We start from the raw sequence: 27,882 nt of genomic DNA on the forward strand, positions 1-27,882 counted from the left end.
TCCCCACTCTTTCACCTGAATTCTTGCTTTTTATCCTAATAGCAGATCAAATTTAATCTCATCCATTTCTAACCATAACTTAATTTTATTTTTCCCATTCTCACTTTTATAATTACATGTATGATGACTTTATCTCATATACCTTGTAGACTGTAAGTCCCCTATGAGTAAGAGTCATGTTTTTCTTTAAAGTTTCAACAAACTCCAAGGTGTATTTAGTTAACAGGTATTTGTTGAGCTCCCTCCTGGGTACCATTGCTTTCGAGTGGATTTTGTCCTCAGCTGAGGCTGGGACAGTGTTCTGATGGACCATATGATACAATTTTTTTATATTGGGAAATGGTGTGATTTATATATTGATGGCTTACTATATTCAACAGCATTGCTTCTTAATTGAAGAATACCATCCATATGGTAAAGTGTACAGAACATGAATGTGCTGCTTGGTGGACGATCACAAGGTGAGCACATTTCTTTACTAAAAAGTATATGTGTAGCTGTCAGTTGAGCGTAAACTTGCTGAGGCAAGAAAGTGTTTTATTTATATTAGTCAGAAATTTAACAGATACAACTGACAGAAACCTAATTTAAAGTGACTTAAGCAAAAAAGAAAGACCTGCAGTAGCCCTGACTTTCAGCTGGTCTTGCTCGAGTCACAGTGTCAGGCGAGGACTAATCTGTACTCTGCCTTCTCCAGTGTTGGTTTTGCCCTCAGACTCCATACGGAACCCCCTGCGATTCCACACTTAGATCCTCAGACCCTCCATCAAGGGCAAGGACAGGCTAAAAGAACATGTCTTTTCCAGAAGTCCTAGAAACATCTCACCATGGACTATAATTGAGTTTAATTACTTTCCTTGGGGCATCCTTTAGATGTGATGTGAATATCACCCAAAGTGCATAGCTGAGAATTATGGAAGGGTTGGAAGGAAATTCAGGATGCTATGAAGAAGGGGAAATGGATTGGGGGTGGGGGGAAGGGGTGGGATGCAAAAACAAGAAACATCCACTCTGTATAGCATACAAGGTCATGATAGCATTAAGAATTTTAAATACAAATTTAGCGTAAAACAAATAGTAGCAGCAGTAGTAAAAATGAGTTTACTTCTTCCTTCCTAAATTGTGATAGAGTGATCTTTTTATTTACATTATGTTTACAATTGATTGTTGTTGAGGGGTGGTAATATTAAGAGAACCCACTGTGGGAGGTTGGGGTTAAGTGACAAGATGTCCGGCGAGCACGCCCAAGCTTGGGTTTGGTCTGAAATCCTCCCCCTGACACTTAACATGCTAAATAGTACATCCATTTTGGGTCACTGTGCTTCAGGTACTTCTTGTCTCTGCTTCTTCCTATTTATGGTCACACTGTTTCTTTACACAAGTGGCTTTGTCCTCTTACTGAGACTCTTCATGGGTCTCCACTGGATCAGTTGCCTCTATGGTAACCTGGCTTAAAAAAATTTCAGATCCATGTTTGGACTTGTTAGTGTTTTTCCACACGTTCGTTATTTATGACAATATTTGAATTTTAGAAACTCAAATATTGTTTTAGAAAACAATTTCTGGACATAGTTTTTTCTCTCCCATAAATATGCAGATCAGTAATAATTTAACTATTGTTAAAATGTAATCATTCACTCTAGAATATTTGGGAAATACAGAAAAGTAAAGAATAAAACTCACCCATGGTAATATTGCCTAAATATCAATATTACTGCTGCTAACATTTTGATGTATCTCTTTTCTGTCTCTAGGGCATATTTTTTTCTTGGAGTTGTGATCATTAGTCAAGCTCTTTTCATTTTATAATGTAATCAAGATTTTTTGATAGAAATATTAGTAGCTTTTTAAAAATGATGTAAAAATATAAAATTAGAAACGTAGATATATTGGAATTAGGATTATACAGCTAATTTTTTAAAAAGCTTCTAGATAAGAAGGCTCAATAAAAACTCCTGGGTCATTATTTTCCAACTTCCCTCTAAAATAGTCACAGAAATATGTAAATAGGAAAACATTCCTTCCTTCATCCCTAATGCGAGTCTGCCATATCCATGCACAGAGGGAGCTCTGGAGCGCTGGTCGTCATGGGGCCGACAGTTCAGCCAGGGGCCGTTCTCAGTACTACAAACTACAAATGAGAATTAACAGTGTGAAAGCATTCAGGAGGAATGCACCCTAAAGACAACATTAGAAGGGGGGCTAGGTGAGGAGGGGGGACCATTAATACTGAAGTAAAATTGTAATACTTCTATAAAAGAGTCTCTTGAGTTAAACTAATTCAACCCGTAAGCCACAATCTCCTACCAATCCAGAATTAGTGGAGGGAGGGGGGCAGATTTTGCATTGGCAAAATCATCCAACAGGGCAGCTTTTAGCCTTCAAAGTAGCAACATCAAGATCCCACCAACAGTAAAAACCATTTTTTAGAACCCACCCACTCCCAGTAAGAAGAACCACGTCAGTGAGAATCTTAACAGTGGGGCACAAGCCAGCAGAACCACACATTGACATGAGGTATGGGTACAAGTGGCAAGATGAGGAGCCCAGCAGTAACCCTTGCTGAAGACACCGGAAGGCCTTCTTAGGTTTAGAATCTTGCCAGCGGAGCAAGAGTATAACGGATCGAGTAATTTACAACCTGGTTCTTTGAAAATGCCAAAGATATTCAAGATTTTTAAAAGGAAAAAAAATACGAACACACTAGGGGTGAGATGAACCATGTAACTCTATGTGATAATGGTTAATTAGAACACTGTGGAACATTGGGACAGCTCTGACTAGTTAAAGGAAAATGGGTTACTGTGTGCTTCAGTGGGACCTTGTCTCTCTCCTTGGAATATTTTCGTGGGTGCAATTTTATATTGTATGATTAATTAATGTTTTCTCCTTCCGCTGAAATGTAAGTCCCAAGAGGAAAGAGACCTTTTCTGTTTTGCTTCTGATTCTTTTTCAGCAATTGGTGTAGTCCTTCACACATGCAATTGTTAAATGAGTGAAAGAATTAACACTGGTGGTGGCATTATGGAGGATTTTCATTTCTTTACATCTGTATTGCCAGAAAATTACAAGCTTTTATTTCTATTATAATGCTGTGTGTGAAGGGGCTGTTTTTTAAAGTGAAGGAAAGAGAAAACTTGTTAGAAGCAAACTTTAAAACTGCTTCTGTCTGTCCTCTTGTCTGGTGAACCTCAGCTCTAATTTGGAGTCTTTCTTGAGCTGGCGTGACCCTCTGGATCCTGGAAGATTCAAATGTGCCTGCATTTCAGAAAGGGAACCAGCAATCAACTGGCTGCTAGGGATTCTCTTAGCTCTCAGGTGACCTATGAGATGGTGGGAGTAATTGACACATTAGTACTTTCCAATACTGGGCTTGGGTATATTTCTTTTTATTTAAAGATGGTTAAAAAATAAGAGGCTTGTGGCAAAATTGGTAGTACCTGAGCACATGCAGGCAAAAAGCTTTCTTTCAGGTGTATTGCAGGAAACAAAAGTTTTCTTTCAATAACTGCTGCATGGTGTCTGTGAGATGTAAGGGGATATTGCTGAGCTGAGAAAAGAATCAGAACAGGTTAGAAGAGACTACATGGAAGCCTAAATCATAATAGCAAAATTTAAACATTCAGTGAAGCCTGTAAAATAGATAACAGTTGCAGAAGGGTTGATGATGTAGAGGTTGTCCTTGGAAACCACTCCTAGAATGCAGGTAGGTGAAAATGATGAACAGGAAGAACCCAAGATTGCACCATATTTTATGTAAAACATCACAAAGGAATTTCAACGAGATTAAGCCAATCTTGGAAACAAAACAAAATTCCCCCAAAAGTCATCTTCAAAGAAACAAAAAATTAACTTTAGTCTTTTCTGCAGCGCTAAATTCCAAAAGACAAAGGGACACAGGAGCTAAATATATAAAACTCAAAGTTAGAGGGACTGAAACTCACAAATTCATCACTCATATGACGTTATTTATAGGCGGGGTAAGAGTCTCAAAAGATGTCCTTCTGGGAGAGGGTGAAGGGATTGGGGAAGCAGGATTTAAAATGTCCAGATCATGAAGAGGTAGTTGAACACTTTAAGACTGGGGACATCATGGTAGAAAATTCTTTAGCAAGCATATGTTGATGCCCATCATTTGTTGATGTCATCAGTCAAAGACCACCAGGACACAACCGTAGTCAAAATTATTTTTTTTTGATGCTTGTTGCAGCCAGAGAGACCGCCGTGGAGTCTAGGTGCTTCTCATAAGAAGGTGTGAAGAATTGAGCACATGTAGGTAATGAGGAGGGAGGGCTCAGGTGAGCAGGGGTTTCTTCTGGACTGGGCACTGTCAGAAAGTGGGAGTAATTCTGCAGTTGGGTATCAATTTTCATGTAGGGGGTAGGAGAAATGGAACGCAGTAAAGCAGCAGCAGTCATGCATATTGACCACAAGAGGGCGATGTTAAGTCATTTTCATGGTTTGCACGGTGCCTTTTGATCTGTGCTCAGGTGTGACGACAGTATCTCACTTCATCAGGAGCACAGAATAACCTTGTCTGATGTCAGAGATTTAGGAATTGTCAGTGTTCAGTAGGAGAACACCATGGCCCAGCTGTGAGTGCCAGGCCAGCTTTTAGCTTTCAGAAGATCCCTTTTCTCTCTCACATTGAAACCACTTAAATATGTATTAGTAAATTAATAATGAAATAAATGTGGCAGCACTATTTACAATAGCCAAGACATGGAAACAACCTAAATGTCCATTGACAGATGAATGGATAAAGAAGATGTGGTACATATACACAATGGAATATTACTTAGCCACAAAAAGAATGAAATAATGCCATTTGCAGCAACAGGGATGGACCTAGAGATTATCATACTGAGTGAAGTAAGTCAGACAAAGACAAGTATCATATGATATCGCTTCTATGTGGAATCTAAAAAAATGATACAAGTGAACTTATTTACAAAACAGAAACAGACTCACAAAGAAAACAAAGTTATGGTAACCAAAGGGGAAGGGGAGAGGGATAAATTGGGAATTTGGATTAACAGATACACACTACTATATATAAAATAGATAAGCAACAAAGTCCTACTGTGTAGCACAGGGAACTCTATATCTTGTAATAACCTATAAGGGAAGAGAATCTGAAAAAGAGTGTGTATATATATATGTATCATTTTGCTGTACACCTGAAACTAACACAACACTGTAAATCAACTATACTTCAATTTAAAAAAAAAACAAAACTTTTCCAGTCTTCTTTGTCTCTCACATTCCCTGATTAACTGTGACGCGGAGCATCCTTTCACACACTCATTAGCCCACTGTGTTCCCTTTGCTATGAGTTGCTTTTTCGTATCCTTTGCTTACCTTTCTATGGGGTTGTTCATTTCTCTTACCAATTTGTAGAACTTCTTATATACATCATGGACATGAGTCCTGGGTGTGTTACATACATTGTATATAGTTTGGGCTGATACCGTCATCTTCATGGCACATCTGGGAAGATGTGGGCTGCGGTGGCAGCCCTAGTTTTAGGATGGACAGTTCAGCAACAAGGCAGCCAAGGCAGAGAGAAACTGGTGGGTGATGGAAAGAGAAAGTCTGCCTTCAGCCACCTCGGAGGGTGAGGGCAGTGATGCACTGAGGAAAAAGCACATGATTTGGAGACAAAAGGACCCTTACCAACTATGCAATTTTGGACAAATTCACCTCTCCGAGGACAAAAGAGGGGAAGTAATGACCTTTACTTTCTATAGGATTGTTGTGTGGAATAAATGAGTAAATTCATGTGAAGACCTGCCTCAGGGCCTGACACTTAATCAATGTTCGAGCAGTGAATAGTTTATAGTGTGAATCCAATAAAATGATACACACAGATGCCTTTTGACCATTTTAAAGGGCCATGAACACATAAGCTGATGTTTCTTTAACATATTATTATCCATTTCTCACAACGTACTGGACAGCTGTGAAATATTTGGGAACTCTCTTCATTCGGAGTTTGGAGACTGAAAAACTCTCGGAGAATGTCAGGTCACCTCCCACTTGCACTGATTGGCAGATGGGGTCACTGGGGCTGGAAGTGAGGAGGAGACTAAGTCAGGAGTCGGGAGAGTCGGGGGATAGCCTCCCTGAGCAACGCCAAGGGGAAGGGCAGGCATGTCCTCTCCTATGGCTGGAACAAGGGCCCTTTTGATGCTGGAAAATTTCATAGATGGGAAATTTTTACCTTGTAGCTCATACCTAGATTCCTATGATCCCTCTACAGGGGAAGTGTACTGCCGAGTGCCAAACAGTGGAAAAGAAGAGGTGAGTATATTCACTCAGAGAAGACTGAAATCTACTTTGCCTGTTGGTGATTTATGGTAACTTAATTTTCTGGGAGCAAAGGGGATTGAGAAATGGTGTAGGATTGTTAAACATTAGCAGAAGAAAGATTTTTAGTTCTAGGAAGGTTTTTTTTGTAATTGGGTATATATGATACACGGCACCAATCTCAGGTTACCATATGCAGAAACAAATAATCCAGGTAGCCTAACACAAAGCCACAACTCACAGACATTCCTTGATGGGTGCCTAGTAAAAAGCATTATTTGTAAGAATGATCAGTATTACTAAGTGATCCTTTTTCTCAACCAAGTGTTGCCTAAATTTGCCATTATATTCATGGATTTCCAAAAAAGGCATTACTTCACAAAAATTAACAAAATTTTAAAACCCAGGGATTTATTTTATATTATCCTGTAATAATTCTTCATGTCTTCAAAATATCTAGTAAAGTAAAACCAATCATTTGAATGATGAAATGCAGAATCAAATTCCTGCATATTTTTGAAGTTAAATTTAACACTACTTTTTCTTACTCAAAGTACTTAATGGCGCACACATTAAAACTTTTTTTCAGTGATGTAGAATTAATATTATTGAGGAGTTTTGTAAAATATTTGAGATATATTTGATTAGTTATTGCACTGAGAGTATAAATATATTTGGGGTGATAAATGTGGCTGATGAATGTATACTCATCTAAATGGATTTATGCTCAAATTAAATGGATTTTAATTTATTTTTTTAAGGCACAAAGAACTAGATTATTTAAAAGATAATTGTAGCCTTCATATGTAAATGAGTATTATATGCAAGGTTTTTTTAAAAAAAGAACTAAGCTATTCTTTCTCTACTGTTAATAATATTCTAAATCTGTCTTGCATTAAAAAAAAAACCTTTAGACTTTTGGATTAAAGTTTGCAAATATTGGCTAATTTGTTGGTTAAACTGTAACCTGCAATTTTGTTTGCTTCAAATGACCTGGGATAGATGTGGGAAATCCAGCTTTTCCAGCCCTCCTTGTCTCAGAGTCCTTTCCAAAGTAAAGTTAAAATGGACAAGTATGCCAAATTCAGGTAAAAATATTTTCTGCAGCTAATGAATGGCTCAGCCCTTGCAGAAGAGAGAATGAGGGATGGATACACCTGCTCGCAGAGGAATAGATATTTTGGATTTCCCAGCAATCCAGCTTGCAAACATTCCATCTGATACCATAAATCCCAGGTTTTTCTGGCTTGAAAAATATGGTTACCATGCAAGCCACATGCCCAATTTCCCCAAAAGTCACTCACAGAAAGTGCTGCCAGTCTGTCAACAGGACTCCCATTCATTCAGTGTTTGCTTTGTGCTGTGCATTCACTAAGCCATTGAACACAAATTGTCCCAAATCTGAGTCATAACCTATAAATAAGACTCTTATCATCATCCTTATTTTACAGATCACAGCATGCTTAGGTTAGTGGTCACACACACACTCGCAGTAGCATTTGCACTGTAGCATTGGGGTCCAACTGCCTGGCTTCAGAGATCAGCTGCACCGCTTAATACCTATGTTCTTGATCTACAGCTGAACCTCCCTGCGCCTCAGTCTCCTCATCTATAAAATGGGGATAATAATAATACCTACTTCAGAGTGTTGTTCTGAAGATTAAACAGACTGATATATGTAGAGCCCTTTGCATCTGGCATATAGTAAATGCTTTATAAGTATTATCTTTTGCTAATATTATTGTATGTAGTACATTATATGTGTTCTACATTAAATGGATGTAGGACATGTGACATAGGACAACTTAGAAAATATGACTGGACTTGAGTTTTCTGCTTTTCTAAAAGATCAGAGTTTTGCATCGACAACTGTAGGAAGATTAGATTTGACGTTGACTGCTGTAGGTAGGAACCCTCCTCTTGTTGACTGGCAGCAGGGTGTCAACCATCAACTTTCCAGACATTTGTAATTAAAATGAGAATCCTTTTATACCTATTTTAGCTCAGCTGAAAGCGACTTTGTTCACATAAAGAAAACGAGAAGGCATGTAGATCCAATTTGGGGTGATAGGGCAGTTGAATTGTCAGATCAGGTAATACAAGAAAGATGCCGGAAGCTTGTGGAAAAAGATTCTGAGACTGAGCCTGGGTCCAGTGGTGGAAGAAAGCTGTGAGTGATTATAAGTGTCATGCATGTGAGAGAGGAGAAGGGAGAGACACAGCCTCTGGATTTGCCATCTCTGGAAAAGACATTGCTTAGACGTTTGCCTAAGAGAGGAGAAAGACAGCAGAAGCCCTGATAATTCATTCTGCCTCCATGAACTGGCTTTGCTGATACCTTCCTATACATTGTTTCCTTTTGGATTTAGCTCTAAAACCAGGTCCCCAAGCTATCTGTTCAACCCCAGATGCCCTCTTCTCCAACAGAGGACCTTTCCATTGGGCGGAGCCAGGCAGGGGACTGGACTGTGGTTATGCCATAGCAGGCCAGCCGTGGTCTTGGGAGCCACAGAGATCTGGGTTTGCATCCTGATTCTGCCACTTATTAGCTGTGTGACCTCTGGCAAATTACTTGAGCTCTCTGTGTTTCAGTTTCCTTATCTGTAAAACAGGCTTAGCAATACTCATGTTACAGAATTTTAAAAGGGATTTAATGAAATAATTTGTGTAAAGCATTTAGCACATTCCGTTATATATAAAAATTAGTCAATAAATAAATAATATGATCAGTCATTCCAAGTGAAAATGACAGTCCGGGATGTGGTTTCAAAGAAACTTTTAGACTTTATCAAGTATGTCAAAAAGAGTTTAGAGATTCCATACATTAAGGGTTTAGAGATTCCATACATCTTAATTAAGTTTCCTTTCTCATATGATATTCAGAAATTTTCTATATTTTGAAATTATTGAAAACGTATACCTGCTACTCAAATAGATTCTCTTATCGCCACATTCTGGATACCTTGGTCAAAATGGAGCATTTTTCTTTTTTGGGGGTGCCCCGGCTTTGCTGGTCATATAAATACCACTTTGTGGGCGACTCAGTACTGGGAGTGTCGAATACTTGAAATTAGGCAGAAAAAACGTTAGGCATGTACGGACCTGTGGATTCTGGATTCTTCCAACCCTCGGCAGCAACAGTCTAAGGCGACCCTCTTCCATTTGCTCCTCTGAGATCGAAGCCGCGGTGGAGGCCGCCAGAGCAGCTTTTCCGGGCTGGTCTTCCCGGAGCCCCCAGGAGCGCTCGCAGGTGCTGCAGCGGCTGGCGGATTTGCTGGAACAGTCCCTGGAGGAGCTGGCCCAGGCTGAATCCAGGGACCAAGGTGAGAGGCACCTGTGCCGGCCTCTTCCCTCTTTCCCATGCTCGCTCTCTAGCGGAGCCGGGGAAGTGCACGCACTATCTTCCTGGTGGTTCACATGCTCATTCCAGGTTGTCAGTTGATCTCTTGCCTCTTAACCGTGTGGATGGAACTCAGGACACTTTCTTCATGTTACCCCCACCCAGCCCCTTGGACCCATCACCTAGCCCACCCACGTGCTTCTCACGGCAGTGGTAGAGGATGGAAAGCCAAACCAGCCAAGGCCTCCGAAGGCCGAGGCTTGCAACTGGCCCGCTTCTGCTTCATTCTGATGGCCAAAGCAAGTCAAGGCCCAACGCAAGTTCAAGAGGCAGGGAAATAAATACACTGTATATATATGGAGGGAACTGCAAAGATGTATGGCAAAGGGCATGGATATGGGGAGAGAGGAAGAATGAGGGCTGAGGGTGCAACCCTCCACTAGTTCTAAGTAGAGACTTTCAAAGCAAATTTGTTTTTTTGTTTCTTTTCTTTTCACTACGTGATTCATTTATTATTTTTTAAATTTTAATTAATTAATTATTTATTTATTTTTGGCTGCGTTGTGTCTTCATTGCTGTGCGCGGGCTTTCTCTAGTTGCGGCGAGCGGGGGCTACTCTTCGTTGCGGTACGCGGGCTTCTCATTGCGGTGGCTTCTCTTTGTTGCAGAGCACGGGCTCTAGGCTCACGGGCTTCAGTAGTTGTGGCATGATATTTATTTTTCAATTGAAGTATAGTTGATTTACAATATGTTAGTTTCAAGTGTACAGCACAGTGATTCAGATATATATATATAGATATATACATATACATATACATATACATGTGACAGCTCTTCAAATTATCTTATATATGTATGTATGTATATATACATATATATGTTCTTTTTCAGATTCTTATTCCTTATAGGTTATTACAAGATATTGAATATAGCTCCCTGTGCTACACAGTAGGTCCTTGTTGGTTATCTATTTTATATATAGTAGTGTGTATATGTTAATCCCAACCTCCTAATTTATCCCTCCCCCTCCTTTCCCCTTTGGTAAACATAAGTTTGTTTTTTAAAAGCAGAGATGACTTGAAGAGCAGTCACACAGTTTTTTAGAAAGATTTCCGATATGTTGGTCACTGTTCCACTCCCAACACAATTTCCCAATTTTTTAAACTGCTTCCCAGAAGTCAGGGTAATGGAGTAAATGTCTGTAAATCTTTGTAATGATAAAGATCTTAGAAAAGGCCAAGATCTTTTTAGTTTATATGCGGGCTGTAAAGCAGCCTAAAGTTAAGAAGCAGCCTGACTCCAAACCCTTAAGAAGAAAATGCTTCCTGACACTGCAGAGTCTCCCTGTATCACTAAAGATAACTAAGGAACAATCCATGTAAGCATATATCTAGGATGTGCATGGGGCACATGATGGGTGAGGAAGGGCCACACAGCATCCTGTGCCAGGTTCCCATCAGTGGTTCTGCCATGTGTCCATCTTAGTGACTCCACTGTGTGTTGAGGGGACAGTTAATATCATCACGTGCTTTTTTGGTGATGTGCAAATACAGCTGTCTTAACACCCATTATTCCAACCCCTCTGTAGCATGTCCAAAGCTCGGTGATTTTGAATTGAAAGAGCTGGTGTGGGTGAAGTGATAGCATCTGGTGAATTCCTGATGATAGCTATGAATTGTTCATTCCACAAAACAAGATTATTTGACTCAACTCTAACCCCCTCTACTTCATCTTATAACCTCACATCTAATTGTTTCATAGTTTTATCAAACTATGATCAACGCTCTCTGTAACCAAGGAATGCGCATCCCAGACTGGAAGAAACAGAGGCTACTTCAGTGTGAGCTAGGATACGTGTGTGGTATTGCCTCCTCCCAGTCTGAGGTGAAGAACACTGACAGTGCCTTGTTGACTTCTTATAGGGAAAACCCTAACCCTGGCGAGAACCATGGACATTCCCCGGTCTGTACAGAACTTCCGGTTCTTCGCTTCCTCCATCCTGCACCACACGTCCGAGTGCACACAGATGGACCACCTGGGCTGTCTCCACTACACGGTGCGGACCCCCGTGGGCATCGGTAGGTGCTGCAGTGAAAGCCTGGACCACAGCTGCACGTAGAGTTGCTCAGTCAGCCCTGTAGAATTGATCTAAAGGAATAGACTTAAAAAAAAGGAAAGTAGAAATTTCTTCTACTTTATCTGAAATTTAATTGCCCTTAAAAATCCAATTCTAGTTTATTTCCTTTGTGTCAAATTCCTTAGTTATTCCTGGAACATTGCTCTGGAGGAATTCAGAAAAAGAATGATACTGATTATAAATTCACAATCCAGGACTTTTTGTCACTTGTAATTAAAAAAAAAAAATTATTTCCAGAGAGCGTTGTGGTTAAGATCATAGATTTTAGGTTATGTGTGAGGTAAATGATTTAACTTTTGTGTGCTTCAGTATCCTGAGATGGAAACTGGGAGGATGGTTTAATTTTATCTTTATATATCTTTATGTGAATTATGTAAATTAGTAAGTGTAGAGCACTTAGAACAGTGCCAGGTACATGGTAAATAAGCCTTGACTGGATTATCTACTTCCCTCTTTCATTTCTCTGCTTCTTGCCCTTTAGAGGACATATAAATATCTGCAATAACTAAAAATGTCCACTAGATGTCACTGTTTCCTCTGAGAAAAAAACAACCACCGTCCATATTTTACTAGTTATATTTTATGATAGAATAAAAGAAGGTAAGTTAAAGGGGAAGAAAATGGAACATTTTACCTGAGCCCTTCAGAAATGGTATTTTCAAGGCATTATAAAAGCTCAAACCTCCTCCTAAGAAGTATGCTAGTACATTATGCTGCAAAAATATTATCCCCTAAAGAGCAGATTTTTCAGTGGGAAATTTAATAATGTAAACTATGTTCACTTTCATAGCTCAGGATTGAGGGCAGAGTATAAAATAAGGTGAATCCATTTACTTATTCATAATGTAGGTTTTATTTTTACACGTTTTATGGTCAGAAGCCTAGGTGGTTTCGGAATGTTACATGGAGACCCACTGTAGATGTTGGTTCTGTTACTTACCCAGCAAACCTATCTGGTCAGGGTACAGATGAGAACCTAGAAAGATTTTTTTTTTTTTTTTATTAAAAAATACTCTGGGTTAGCTAAAATGGATTTCACAGTCTCAGAACCTATTGCTCTTATTTTACAAAAAATTCTGAACAGCTTGAGATTTTCTGTCTCAATCCACAAGAGATTAGAAACAGAGATGGAGAAATTTAGAAGAAATAGTAGCTGGCCTGTTTGATAATGAGGAGGGAGAAGTTTAAACAGTGCAGAGATCAGTCTACAAATCTCAAAACTGATCACATTCTGAGAATGTTTAGGGAAAGGTGGCAGTCTTTTAGCCCCAGAACTTATATTGCTGTTGTTCATAAATATAATTGTAAGTCATCAAGAAAAGAGTAAACTGTACTACTGATTATAGTTTTAAAAGGTACAGCTGCTTGTAATACAGTTTAGAATTAGTTCCCTGAAGTTGGCTACAAAAGTTTGGGATTTTGGAAGAGTAAGCTGAAGTTTGGTGTAGCATGAAGGAGTTTTCATTCCTAAAGCCTGTCTGGCCCATCTGCTTTGAGGGGCACGTCATTGCTGGCAATGCTTCTGTTATCCTCTGTTAGCTGGTCTGATCAGTCCCTGGAATCTGCCCCTCTACTTGCTGACCTGGAAGATGGCTCCAGCGATCGCTGCTGGCAACACTGTGATAGCCAAGCCCAGCGAGCTGACTTCTGTGACCGCGTGGATGATGTGCAAACTTCTGGAGAAAGCAGGTAACCGGGAGATGGGGCTTAAGGGGGGGCACGCGGTAGGCTTTGGAGATGTATGTTTTGTAGGCTTCAGCCACCATAGGGTCACTGACATTTGAAAAGTTATTTTGGATAGAAATCTGCTCAGCACCGAAACAGATCCCAGGGACATCTCTGATTTTTCGTTTCCCTGATTCTCTTCTGAGAAATCCCCTTCGTCCACGGGGTTCGTGCCCACTGCTTCCTTTATTCATCCCGCAGGACAGCTCCTTCCTGCAGGGGCTCCACGGGCAGTCCCCTGAGCACAGGATAGCAGTACAGCAAACGGCTTAAAGAGCTTGATCAACTCAGACACCAGCCTGCCCCAGACAGTGTCTCCAATAGTCAGTTTAAATCCTACGTTTGAACCACAAGTGGATTTTGATGAAAAGAAGAATATTGCTAGGTACCTCTCTGGTTTGCACAGCTATAGAATGCCTAAGAGAAACAGCCCATGTTCAAGAGAATTGAATAGACACCCCTCAGTTTTCCCTGCATTTGGAACCACTGCTGAGATGCTGACTCACTGTGGTTCCTTGTCCTCCTTCTGCTGATGCTTTGAAACGTGGAGGGTGTGTTCCCGGTTTCGCCTGGAGTGTTCAGCCGACACCGCACCAGGGTTGGAAGGTCGCAGGCAGGAGGCTCTAGCTTGTAACCCACAGGAAACCCCTCACTGTTAGGCCCTCAGCTCATGTCTCTGCCCAGCCTGGGTGGGAATGATGGGCAGGTGGCGGGGAACAGGCTCTGTCAGCCTCTGCTGTGCTCGCTTCCTTCAAGCCCACAGAGGAGGTGTTGCTGGGCTCACTTAGATCCATAGAAGGGGTGGTTGGTAAGAGCCCGTCTCTCTCCTGGATGCCTTTTCTCTCAAAGCAAAAACATACACATTGGCTTCCAGGAAAGTTGAGCCAGTTCCTACCCCAGGGTTTAGATGACAGGTTAGATTGTGCCCATTTAGGGAAGAGCATTGGGCCTCATGACCCTAGTTTAGCTGCCCATTTCCCTTGTATCCTATGGAGGAATGAGGCCACGCAGCCTAGGCCTTTGGGATGATGTCGATGGCTGCCCTAGGCCTCTGGAAGGTGCATGATATGGACATCCCTACCTCCCTCCTGTCCCAGAACGTGCCATCCCTCCCTTACAAAAGAGACCGCATTCTATCCCTTTCTTTGCAAAATTGAATCTCTAGTATCTGCAAAGGTCCAAGGTGTTTTTCTTCCCTGCCTCTTGACTGCCGGTTCCCTGGTGTGAGATAGAAGTGGGGCCTCTGCTCTGCTTTCATCCTGTGTTGGATACACAGGGAGCTGGGGAGGGTGCCACAGAGCCGTGTTCCAGAGACCACTCACTCCTAAAATCAGCTACATCTTTTTTATTTTAATTAATTAATTATTTATTTTTGGCTGTGTTGGGTCTTCGTTTCTGTGCGAGGGCTTTCTCTAGTTGTCGCAAGCGGGGGCCACTCTTCATCGTGGTGCGCAGGCCTCTCACTATCACGGCCTCTCTTGTTGCGGAGCACAGGCTCCAGATGCGCAGGCTTAGTAGTTGTGGCTCACGGGCCTAGTTGCTCCGCGGCATGTGGGATCTTCCCAGACCAGGGCTCGAACCCGTGTCCCCTGCATTAGCAGGCAGATTCTCAACCACTGCGCCACCAGGGAAGCCCCTCAGCTACATCTTGATCTATGGTGATTTCTCTTTTCTAATCACCCTCTTCTTTCATATAGCCCAGAACCTGGTCTGCATGAGAGTTTTATGTTTCCATTTATTTACCCAGCATTGCTCTTATTCTTGTGAATGAATAAACCTATTGTACCAAAACAGTCCTTCCCTCCCTCCCATCCCCGCTCCCTCCCTGGGCTGGCTTTGCCAAACTTTCCTCCTCCAACAAACACTGAGAGTATGATGGTCCAGTTGCCCCTGACATGAGCCCTCAGTTTCTCCACTGGGATTGGGAGGGAGTGTGAATTACATCACTTAATTCTGCTTTAGAGCACTCTAAGAGAAGCTTGCAATAGTGTAAGAAAAGAAAGCTAAAACAACCTGCTAAGGCATTCTGGGTATTTCGACAGCTAGCTGCTCTAGTCCGGGGCATTCAAACAGACTTGGTAAGTGAACTTCCTTTGAAATAAAATCATCGAATATTTATATAGGTACACCATGAATACCTCTTTGGGAGCCCTAAAATATTTGGTTTTTTCCCTTGGGGGCACCAAACGTTTGCTCTCATTCCTGAAGTGTCCACTGACGGCAGATTTCTGGCCCTTCCTATTAATTTTGGTTCTGCTCTATTTAAGCTTAAAATTTTCCTCGTCGTGATCCAGGCACATCCTGGCACTGGAGGGGCTTCCTTCCCTTTGCTGTCTCTTAGCCACCTACTCTGAGTTTTACTGAATTGTTATTTGCCAATTAAACTGCCTTCTTTCTCTTATAACCAGAATCTTTTAAGGGTAGAAGGCAGATTTATCTAGAAAAATTTCATTAGTGTCTGGATCAAATGGCAAAATGGTTCTGAGAAATACTGGCCAGTAGATAGCTCTTAACTTATTAACATCGGAGCTCAAGGAAATGTAATCAATCAATGTATTAATACGACGTACCTCACAGAGCTGTTGGGAGATCTAAAGGGTGTAGCCCACTAACAGCAATGACCAACCCACAGGAAGTACCCAATAAATGTGAGTGTTTACTGGTACTCTTTAAATGTTTTATTTTTATTTTTTATTCTCATAAAAATTATTTTAATAGCATACATATGTAGCATTATATCTTCTTTTTCATTAACTTATTTATTCATTTATTTATTAATAGATCTTTATGGGAGTATAATTGCTTCACAATACTGTGTTAGTTTCTGCTGTACACCAAAGTGAATCAACCATATGCATACATATGTCCCCACATCCCCTCCCTCTTGAGCCTCCCTCCCATCCTCCCTATCCCACCTCTCTAGGTCATCGCAAAGCACCGAGCTGATCTCTCTGTGCTATGCTGCTGCTTCCCACTAGCTATCTATTTTACATTTGGTAGTGTATGTATGTCGATGCTACCCTCACTTTGCCCCAGCTTTCCCCTCCCACCCCGTGTCCTCAAGTCCATTCTCTATGTCTACATCTTTATTCCTGCCCTGCAACTAGGTTCATCAGTACCTTTTTTTTTTTTTTTTTTAGATTCCATATATATGCGTTAACATACAGTATTTGTTTTTCTCTTTCTGACTTACTTCACTCTGTATGACAGACTCTAGGTCCATCCACCTCACTACAAATAACTCAGTTTCATTTCTGTTTATGGCTGAGTAATATTCCATTGTATATATGTGCCACATCTTCTTTATCCATTCATCTGTTGATAGACACTTAGGTTGCTTCCATGTCCTGGCTATTGTAAATAGAGCTGCAATGAACAATGTGGTACATGACTCTTTTAGAATTATGGTTTTCTCAGGGTATATGCCCAGTAGTAGGATTGCTGGGTCACATGGTAGTTCTATTTTTAGTTTTTTAAGGAACCTCCGTACTGTTCTCCATAGTGGCTGTATCAATTTACATTCCCACCAACAGTGCAGGAGGGTTCCCTTTTCACCACACCCTTTCCAGCATTTATTGTTTCCAGACTTTTTGATAATGGCTATCATGAATTTATTTTAAATGTGATGCGTTAAAAAAAATTTTTTTAATGGGTATTCATTCTATATGGCAAAGTAGGCCATGGCACAGTGGATACAATGAAAGGCAAAACACAGACCCCATGTCTGCCCTTAGCTGGAGAACCTTCTAGTGGTCGATATGTAATGAACAGGAAAATCCATAAAACACATAAACGAATACATGCAGATATGGAGCAGTAGAGTTTCGTGATAGAAAAGATTGGGGCACCTACTTGGGGGTGTTCTTGGTCAGTCAGTCTTAGAGGGTGATGGTGCATCCATATCATGGGGAGCCGGACCTTCAACTCAAGACTCACCTTCCTGGGGGAGCCCCCCCTCACTCCCCTGGGCCGAGGTAGTCAGTCTCTTCTCTGGCTTCTTTAGTCCATGAATGCTCCCTCTTCTTCACATTTGCCCACTGAACTGTGAGTCGCGGATGCCAGCTCGGAGCAGGGCTCTCCTCCCTCCTGGGGCCCGACCTGTCTGAGGATGTATTTGTATCTTCAGCCCCTGAGGCCCAGTCAATACTATGGAATGAAATATACAGAACGTTCAACCCTGCATTTTTCTAGGACAAAGCCCCCGGAGAAATCCCACCCGGGGTATAGCATAGGCAGAGGTGATGCTCTAGTCCTTGTTTTGCTATTGAACCAGAGACAGCCGTTAACATTCCCTCCCAACCCCATTCACGCCGTTGAACTTTGAAGGAGAATCTCCATGTAACCTGAAGTCCTCGACATGCTGAGAAGAATCACTGAAACCGATACTGCTTCCCATCCAGGTGTTCCACCAGGTGTGGTAAATATTGTGTTTGGAGTGGGGCCCAGGGTAGGCGAGGCCCTGGTGTCCCACCCGGAGGTGCCCCTCATCTCCTTCACTGGGAGCCAGCCCACGGCCCAGCGGATCACACAGCTGAGTGCTCCCCACTGCAAGAAGCTCTCGCTGGAGCTGGGGGGCAAGAATCCTGCCATCGTCTTTGAAGATGCCAACCTGGAAGAGTGTGTCCCCACAACAGTCAGGTCCAGCTTTGCCAACCAGGTATGTCCTCTGGGTTTTTTCTTCCCCTTTGTTTATTTGCTTGTTTTTAACTCAGTAGCCCTGTCAAGCTGGATCCGTTGCATCACAGTGCAAAACTGGGGTGAGTAAGTCAATCCAGGACTATTTCAGTGCAAGGAGAATGGTTACATTGTGTTACTCCATTGACTATCTGTTCAATCATAATGTCACTCAGAAGCCTTGTGGCGTCTCCTGTGCAGCAAACTCCTCTTCTTGAGTTACACGGCTTTTATCGGGTGATGACTTCTTTTTTGCTTCTCCAAGCTTCCCCATTCCTTTATTTATAGTTTTCCCAGTCTTTTCCTGCTGTCCAGGTGTCCCAGCTCCTGGAAACCTTATTATCCCTCCCCAAAGCATCCCAAATGCATTCGCACACTTAGAAATAAATACCTGAACCAGTCTCAAGCAAGTTTCTTAACTTAACGTCATGGAGGAGCCTTGGGCAACTTTGTTTCTCCTGATTGTTGAATGGGTTGTTGTGAAGATGAAATATCAATGTGATGAAAATATTTATTTATGCATATATGTACAATCATACATACACAATACTGACAAGTCCAGAATGTGGTTTGTAAACTATTAGATGTTATGTTCAAATGATGATAAGGATGATTTTTCACTCAGAAATCTGTTAGCGCCTCTCTCTGGAACACTCAGTACCTCTACTTGGATGTCCAGTAGCATCTGAAACTTAACCTGTGCAGAGCAGAACTCTTGATTCCCCTCCCTCTCCTTTCCCTGCGGTACCTCTGCTCTCCCCGCCTTGTGTTTGCCTCTCCAGGGAAGAGACTACCATCCACTCTGAGACTCAGGCCCCAAATCTGGGACTCATCCTTGTTCTTACTTTCTCTTTTCCTTATACCTCACTAATCCACCAACACGTCCTGTTAGTTCTATCTTTAAAATCTATCCGGAATCCTATCACTTCTCCAGAGCATCTATGCCAGTTTCCTTACACTTTTGGGGTCCCATGCCCCTTTAAGAATTTGTTAACCTCAGTGGACTCCTATCACTTTTCTCATCTCCATTGATCCTGCCTGGTCCAAGCTACCTCCACTTATCTGAATGTCTGAAAAGCTCTCTTAACATTCCCCTGTTCCCACTCTCATTCTCTCCAGTTCTATTCTCCACACAGCTGCCAGAATGATCATTTTAAAATATAAGTCCGATCCCATTGTCTTGCTGCTTAAAGCCTTCCATGGTCCTTTCATGATACTGCAGATAAAATGCAAGCTCTCTGTGAGTCTATGAGCCTTTAAGACCCTGTGTGATGTTGCCTCGCTCCTCACCTCCTGCCTTCGTCTTCTACATCCCTCTGACCCCTGTCCCTGCCTCCATCCCCACCCTCAGCCCCACTCACCTTCCTGCCTTTCCTCACACACTCCAAGCTCATTCCTGTGGCACGTCCTTTACATTTACTGCTGAGAATTCTCTTCCTTCAGATCTTCATCCATCCAGCTCCTTCACGTCAATCAAGGGTCAGTTCAAATATCCCCTGTTCACCAGTGCCTTCCAGGACTCCCTTTAATAAAAAGGAGTAAAAGCTGCACCCCCCCATTATTTTCTATTCTCATTCTCTGCTTAGTTTTCTTGTATTGTTTTGGTCACAACCTGAAGTTATATTGTTCATTGAGCTGTACTTGTGCTATTGCCTGTCTTCCCCATAAGACAGTGCATTCCACATGGTGAAACTTCATCTTGTTTACCACTGTCTCCCATTGTACAGACCAGTGCCTGATACGTGACAGGTGTTCAGAAGTGCAGGGTGATCTATCCATGAAGGAGTGGGCCCTCCTGTCTTGTCATTGTCCTCATGTGTCATTCTTGGCAGGGTGAAATTTGCCTCTGCACCAGCAGGATCTTTGTCCAGAAGAGCATCTATAGTGAATTTTTAAAGAGGTTTGTAGAAGCTACCAGAATGTGGAAAGTTGGCATTCCCTCTGACCCATCAGCCGACATGGGAGCTCTGATCAGTAAAGCTCATTTGGAGAAAGTAAGTAAATCCCTGTGTGTAAGTTACAGAAAGAGTTCTTATTTTGAGAGGAGCTCAGCGCGAGGCATAACACCATCTGTGCTTTGAAATACTGTTGATTACTACCCTATTTTTTAATAATTATGATCTGTGGGAAATTGTCTCTGGATACAGAGTCTGAAAATGTTAGAGATGAATACACAAATGTAGTCCAGGTTAAAGCAGCATCTACATGAAATAAATGAACTTGAGAAGTCAGTAAAGAGATGCCACCAGTAGAGTGAGGAAGGCAAATTGCAGAGAATAAAGGTCAGGTGATGGGAATGATGTGGGCTGAGAGTGGCAGGGATTTCCACCGGTAGATGTTCCCAGTCAGTCCCCAGGCAGTAAGGTTCTGCCTCTGGCTTACAGCAAACGGGAGTCCAGAAGTACGAATCCAATCCAAATGATGCGGCCCTTCGTTGGTGGGGTGACTTGTTGGGGGGACCTCCGTGGGAGAAGCCATTGATGTTCTCTGGATGGCTTATGGAATTTGGGTCTTCAAGGTCATTTTAATTCATTACCTGATGGGACTCCCAAAATAAGTCATAGAATTTCAGAGCTAAAAAGACCTCATTTTCAGCTGTAGTAACTCAGGCCAACCAAGGGTAATGGTAATACACCCCTATCAGTTAACCAGTGAGGGACAGAACCTTTACTTAAGTTTGAAGAACTCTCTGACCCTGCACAGATTTGGTAGACTTACTACGCTTTAACTTTTACCTTCGCTGTAGTGTGGAGCACAGATGCCCGTAGGTGGGAAGGTGTAGTCTTAGTCTTGCTGGTCTCTTCTTATTTGTTTTCTCAGTAAAATGGGAAGCAGGGTGAGGAGGGGAGATGGTGTTGAAGGTTTCAAGAAGGAGGAAAAGGTGTGAGATAGTCTTGCAGGAGCTCAGGAGAGAGAATGGGCTTCGAAGTGACCGTGTTGTCGCCGGGGCAGCTCCAAGGGCTCACCTGGAGCTGTGATCATTTATGATCACATTAAATAAATATGTGGTCATTTATTTAAAGTGAGACCGGCCAGCATGACTGTGTTTTCCTCTAGTCAAATTCACCTACAAGACTGCAGGCACATGGGCAGCCATCCCCAGAGTGCCTGTGGTGGACCCACAGTTGTGGATGTTCCCACCCTCGTGGAGTGAGGCATCACCAGGTGCAAGAGGCTCCCTTGTCCTCCCTTATCTGGCTGTTCTAGACACATGTGTGCTACCTGCCCACACATGCAAATAAGTGGTGAAAAATAACCTCCTGCATGTTCCCGAATGCTTTCTGTGGCACAGAATTAACTTCCCAGAAGCATCTTCCAGTAGACTCAGGCCGTGGTGTCATCTAAGGTCCCCTTTGCAATTCACCATTCACCTGAGACTCAAAGTTCTCTTTATCAACTCAGCAGAGAAACTGTTCTTCCATCGTGGGCACTGTTATAATAACTATTTAAGTTCCCCAATGAGGGGAGGTGTATCAGTGAAACAAATCAAAGTATTTGACTTTCCTGTAGCAGTTGAAAGATTTGTAGCCCCCTGTCTTTTGTGTGTGAGAGAAACTGTCTCACACGCACTGTCTTTTGTGTGTGAGAGAAACTGGTGCCATTCATTGACTCCTATTGGTGGTTAGGGCTTTTCTCTGTTGTACTCTGAGTATTTGTCCCTTTTTCCCCACATAGTGAACTTGGGTCAAATACAGGCTCACCAGGTTTCAATGTATTGTAACGCCTGTGGGCTTTAATACAATATTTGTGATGCTCAGCGTATCCCTGCTGGCCCAAAGGGGCCCTCTCTTTAGCCTGCCCCCCCAATGCCCTCCTGAGCTCCAGCGCAGGCCCTCCCCGAAGCATTTCTGCTCTCTGACAGCAAGCAGCCTCAGGCCATGTGAGTTGTTCTGCCCCACACGGGCAACAGGACCTCTGTCTACTGAGCCCTGGTTCCTTTCAGTGGAGAATGGTAATCAAGGTCCTATGGGTGCCCCTTAGATGATGCCCCATGATAACGAGACAGCCAAGAGGATGTAACTTAAAGCCCGGTTGTGCTGAGCTCATACGCTGCCCTTTTAAGAAGTCCATCTCGGAAAGATGGTAGTTCATCACAGAAAGCGCCACGGTTCTATTGCTTCTAAGGGGGAAGATTTTGCACGGTGTTAAAAATAGTTTTTCATAGTTACAAACCTAAAAATAGTGTTTATCATGAGCCATTTATTTTTATTTTTTAAGGAAGAACAATAAAGATGGTATTTCCATTATCCCACCACACATAGAGCTTCGGGTAGCTGTGGGGTTTCCCTTGGGTTGTGGTCCTATAGGTAGATCCCTCCTCTCAGCTCTGCTCATGGTCCCCGCCCCCTCCCCAGTATAGAGTCTCAGAACCATCCTGCTGTGGCTCAGAGGGTCCCTGGACACCTGCCATCCTTACTACTCCGCCCAGAACACGTGTGCCCGGATGCAAGGAGTCACAGCTTTACCCTCTGGGTCTCTCACCAGGTGGGCCCCTGATGGGGGTCTTTCAGCTCAGGTCTTGTGAGGAAGCCCTAGGTGTCTCTGCCCTTTGAGAGGGAGCCAATGGAAGCAGCTTGGGGAGTGTATGTGTGTCTTTTTCAGGCTGTGACTCTTTTCAGTTCAGTGTGCCAAACCGTGATCTGGGATCAAGGTGGCAGCAGGCACACTCCACTGGCAGTCGTCTTTCCTCGCCTTTCGCCAGGAAGCTTTGGGGTCTGCGAGCCAAGGAGGGGCCGGCTGCCATCTTTGCAGTCCACCCCTCCTCTTCTGCAGTAGGTCTCTGTCTTCTCCAAATCACATTAAGGGACTTCCCTGGCGGTCCAGTGGTTAAGACTCCGTGCTTCCACCGCAGGGGGCACGGGTTTGATCCCTGGTCACCTGGTTGGGAACTAAGATCCTGCATGCCGTGCACAGCCAAAAATAAATGAATGAATGAATAAATAAATAAATCAAATTAGCCACGGGATCTTTGTTTCCATCCTGTGGGATTGCAGTGACAGAAGAATCCAGCTAGAGGCTGTGACAGTTGTTTTGTAATGGCCAAGGGCTCCTAAGTGCAAGTGTGACTTCGTAGGTTCCCAGGACGGCAGCGCGGACCCACAGGAAATGGCAGGTGATTCTATCCTCAGGGAATGCAGAAAGATCTCCCTTGCCTATTTCACAGGGTTGCTTTTTGTTTTCATTTTTGTTTTTCATTTGACTCTCCAGAATCCTTCCCTGCTTGACTGTCTGGAGAATCTGGCTCTAGGCCAGCCTTCCAAAGATGCAAATAACCAGAGGGAGAGAATCCTTGAGTGTTGACAGTGTGGCGGGGGGAAGCACAGAGGAAGTTCACGGGTATATCCCCCAATAAGGCCAGGCTTCAGGTCTAACTAAGGTCCACTCTTGCGGTTTCCCGTCCTCCTCTGTCAGTTAACCCCGCACCCCGACATACACAGTGGGGAACATCCCTGAAGTCTCTTAGCTCGTGAGTGTCAGATCGTGCATTATATCATCATCATCATCACCATCACCAGCAACATCAACACAAACGACAGCAGCTGACTTTCAAAAGACTTACTATGTGTCAGGTATCACACTAAGTATTTTACATATATTATTTTATTTAGTCCTCTCAAGAACCCTATGAATAGGTGGCACAGTCAATCCCATTTTTCCAGTGAGGAAATTGAGGCATAGAGCTTTTTTTTTTTAAATTTATTTTTGGCTGCATTGGGTCTTCGTTACTGCGTGTGGGCTTTTCTCTAGTTGTGGCTAGTGGGAGCTACTCTTCGTTGCGGTGTGCGGGCTTCTCATTGCAGTGGCTTCTCTTTGTTGCGGAGCATGGGCTCTAGGCGTGTGGGCTTCAGTAGTTGTGGCACATGGGCTCGGTAGCTGTGGCTCGCGGGCTCTAGAGCTCAGGCTCAGTAGTTGTGGCGTGCGGGCTTAGTTGCTCTGCGGCACGTGGGATCTTCCCGGACCAGGACTCGAAGCCGTGTCCCCTGCACTGGCAGATGGATTCTTAACCACTGCACCACCAGGGAAGTCCAGGCGTAGAGTAATTAAAATCCCTCAGCTGGTAAGTGGAGGAACTGGGATTTGAGCACTGCTGTGCTCCCGAGCCCACTCTTCTAACCTCTATGCTTTGATATTATGGCCAAAACTATTCAATATTAAGTGCTAACTACTCTCTGCTCTCTCCTCTCAAGAAAAGGTTTTATAAGAATATTTCATTGCATTTTATAGCACATTAACAGTTACTAAGTGGTTTTCCTGGGCTGCAAGTGTAGATATCATTGTGTCATCCAGTGATACTTTCTCTAGAAAAGAAATTCAGTTTAGTGTGTAATTTATATGTTAAATAATTTGATAAGTTCACAATTTGAAAACTGACACTTCTGGTATTTTATTATCCCAAGAGCTTCAAAGAGAGAATCATGTAATTTTGTTTAGACATAATCATCTAAAACCAGAGCGCTCCTTGCACGGTTTGAATCACTGATAAAAGTTCTGGCTCTGCATCCAGCAGGGGCCTCTGGAGACTCACGTGCACTCGCCTTGTTCACACAGGATGCTGCCTCTGGCATCTTTTGATTAATGTGACCGGGTTGCTTCAAAAGAGCAAGAGAGTTGGGGAAGGAAAAGTCCAGATCTATTGTGGACTCTACCCACAAACTCAACGAGAGCTTTTCTGGGAAAGCTTTGAGATCATTGTTCATGTTGGGGAGGAGGAATAGTGGAGAATATAAAGCTCTACCAAATGCTCTATTTTTCAAATGTCTTTGACTTCATGGCTTATTAAGTGTTCTATAAACTGAAGCAAAATTAATAATGAGACAACATTATCTTTTTATTTTTACATGGCAAACATATAGCTCTACAATGAATATAGTTCCACCATGGAGTACTAATCTGATACTGGGGCAGAATGCTCAGATAGATAAATGATAATCCGTAGGATTCCAAAATATCATTCCAAACTTTACCCTGCCTTTGATGTACTATTTGACTGTTGTTTTAGACTTTTAATTTTGGGGATTACTTTTCTACTTCTCCTATGCTTATAACGCCCCTCAAGGGTAGAAGAGTGTATCATTGTGACTTCAACAACATTTTCAAATATAAATAGATATACCATTATTATAATGAGTCATTTCTATAACCAATATTAAAAACCATCTGTCATTATCTCCGAGTCACTGGGTCAACTTATTACATAATTTATTTCCCATTATTGTGAGCTTTACTCTATTACCTAGATATATTTTCACAATATAATCAGTGCTGAGATGAGACATTAGAAATTATTTGTTCTGGAAGCTCAGCTATTGAAGGGCACCCTGGCCTTTAATTAAGTCTTATACACCATTCAACTTCCCATTTTCTGCAATGGACATAGTCTCCCCAAAAGTGAGAAAATATTAGTCTGTGTGTTTAACTACTGAATACACCTGAGTGTGAGTTCTAGCTTTACTGTTTATTATCCGTTTGAACCCTCTACCCTTTCTGAGGCTCAACTATATAATCAGCAAATAGGGGATAATAATACGCAGTTAATAGTTTTGAGAGAATTATGTGAGAATGTGAGAAAAGCATTTATCTGCATGCCTAGCACTTAGACATTAAATAAAAAACTCTCCTCCTCTTACCTATGAGGGCTGAATGCCCAGATAATAGTTAGAGCACTTCTGCACTCAGGCTTACTTAGCAGCTGAGTGAAAATATAATCAACGTTAGATTTTGGGGGGGAATGACCTTATACATCTTGATGCTTCAAAAATATTGAATTTTCTCTGCTTTGTGTGAAGACAAACGATAAGTTGTTTTTTACCTCTCCAGGTCAGAAGTTACATCAAGAAAGCTCGCATGGAAGGGGCCCAAATTCTGTGTGGTGAGGGAGTGGATAAGTTAAACCTCCCCCGCAGGAATCAAGCAGGGTACTTCATGCTTCCCACGGTGATAACAGACATTAAGGACGAGTCCTGCTGCATGAAGGAAGAGATATTTGGTCCAGTGACGTGTGTCGTCCCCTTTGATAGTGAAGAGGAAGTGATTCAAAGAGCCAACAGCGTTAAATATGGACTGGCTGCCACGGTGTGGTCAGGCAACGTGGGGCGTGTCCACCGGGTGGCCAAGAAGTTACAGTCAGGCTTGGTCTGGACCAACTGCTGGCTCATCAGAGAGCTGAACCTGCCTTTCGGGGGGATGAAGAGTTCTGGGGTGGGTAGAGAAGGAGCCAAGGACTCTTATGAATTCTTCACTGAAATCAAAACCATCACCATTAAACACTGACCTTGGCCAATGGAGAAGCTGTTACGATTGATGCCTGGCTGCGGAGAATCAGTCGTCCAGTGTGGTGAACGGAATTCCTGGCATAAATTTCAGCCATATCTTGACTCAGCAGAAGGTTATCTCTATAGCTTATCCTCTGTACTTAGTATTTTTACCCTCTGGTGAAGAGATGCTGTCTCTTTTCAATGAAGAGTTGAAGAACAGGAAGGCACAAAAAGGAAGCCAGACAACGATCAGGCTCCTCTTAACTTGTGTCTTCACAGTATGTTTTCATCATTTTGATAAAATTCTTGGAAATTCACAGATAACCAGATTTATTTTTTTCAATTGCAAGTATATGGTAAAAAAAAAAAAAAATCTACAAAGCCAAGAGAAACAAATCACCATAATTTCTACCTTTGGGGAGATTGTAGGGATTGTCTCCCCATCCATCAGACACGGGCATGGCTCACTGGTAATTGACTGTACCTCATTATGCAAGGGGGCCGTGAATGTTGATGATGTACTTTACATGGGGTTTGTCAGAGCAGGCATATAAGGTAGGTCTCACTAAATATATCTGTATAAGGACAAAGAAGAATAAAATAACTACTACTTTTGGAGGAAACTTAGAACAAGGAGAGTTTGATCCATTCCTACTATGGAGTCTAATCAATTCCAATTCTTAGTGTATGTATCTCAGGAGACTTAAAATTTACTAATCCTAAAGGAAGCAATACATGTTAAGCAATTTTAGTAAGCAGTATGGCATGCACCTTGTTTATGAATTGTCTTTTATTCATCCTTAGCCTCATCCTCTTAGGAGCATGGACTTTTTACTAAGTAATAGTGGTATATCTAGCACTTTTTTTCTGAATCCCGCAATAATCAGAGGAGAAATCTGAGGTTTACAGAGATTAAGTAGCATGTTCAAGGTCACACAAATGGTGTGGGGCAGAGGAAGGATTTGAATCCGGGGCTCTCAGACTCCATACCCTATGATCTCTGGCCATTTCGCGCTTACCTTGGGTTGTGCTTCAGAAGCAGCGAAGTCCTTATGGTTCATGGAACACATTGTGTTGGGTGTCCCCTCTGTGTCTCGCTCCTGCTTTGCCTCTCCTCCCCCCCACCCCTTTTCTCCTACCTCACTCCACTCAGCCATGCAACTCAATCCATGAAGCCAGGAATTCCTCCAGTACAGCCCTTTCCATGCTGACTGAAACGATCTGTTTGTATGTCTCATTTCCTGATGGGACAGGAGTTGCTGAAGGTCAAGGCAGGTGTTACTCCCCTCTGAAGTCTCGGTTCACAGCCCAGTGCCTGGCACATAGAAGGTGCTCAGAATGAGTTACGGGCTGGAACGAGGTCTTCCTGGGGCACTGGGGTATTTGTTGTGTGGTGATTGGGGGGTTGGGTCAGGGGGTGCAGAATAATCTTTATACTTTTG

The 27,882-nt window shown here is 42.6% G+C and overlaps 1 protein-coding gene and 1 long non-coding RNA gene across 2 annotated transcripts in view; one reads left to right on the forward strand and one right to left on the reverse strand.

Annotated features, from left to right (window-relative positions):
* LOC309667007 overlaps positions 1-27,882 on the reverse strand; it is a 361,110-nt gene that overhangs the window by 64,213 nt on the left and 269,015 nt on the right. The gene's annotated exons all lie outside the window — the stretch shown is intronic.
* Positions 6,022-27,191, forward strand: ALDH8A1 (aldehyde dehydrogenase 8 family member A1). Its single transcript, XM_082474776.1, has 7 exons — positions 6,022-6,303; positions 9,485-9,632; positions 11,572-11,727; positions 13,326-13,475; positions 17,912-18,168; positions 20,018-20,179; positions 26,004-27,191. Exons 1-7 carry the CDS (start codon positions 6,154-6,156, stop codon positions 26,454-26,456), a joined length of 1,476 nt encoding a protein of 491 aa, XP_082330902.1. The 5' UTR covers positions 6,022-6,153; the 3' UTR covers positions 26,457-27,191.

The sequence above is a fragment of the Balaenoptera physalus genome (genome assembly GCF_965194825.1).
Source record: "Balaenoptera physalus genome assembly, chromosome: 9".
Taxonomy (NCBI): Eukaryota; Metazoa; Chordata; class Mammalia; order Artiodactyla; family Balaenopteridae; genus Balaenoptera; species Balaenoptera physalus.

Coding starts and splice junctions, on each gene's coding strand:
- ALDH8A1 (XM_082474776.1), top strand. CDS start 6,154: ATGTCCTCTCCTATGGCTGGAACAAGGGCCCTTTTGATGCTGGAAAAT. Junction 6,304..9,484: donor CAAACAGTGGAAAAGAAGAG/GTGAGTATATTC, acceptor TGCTCCTCTGAG/ATCGAAGCCGCGGTGGAGGC. Junction 13,476..17,911: donor CAAACTTCTGGAGAAAGCAG/GTAACCGGGAGA, acceptor CTTCCCATCCAG/GTGTTCCACCAGGTGTGGTA.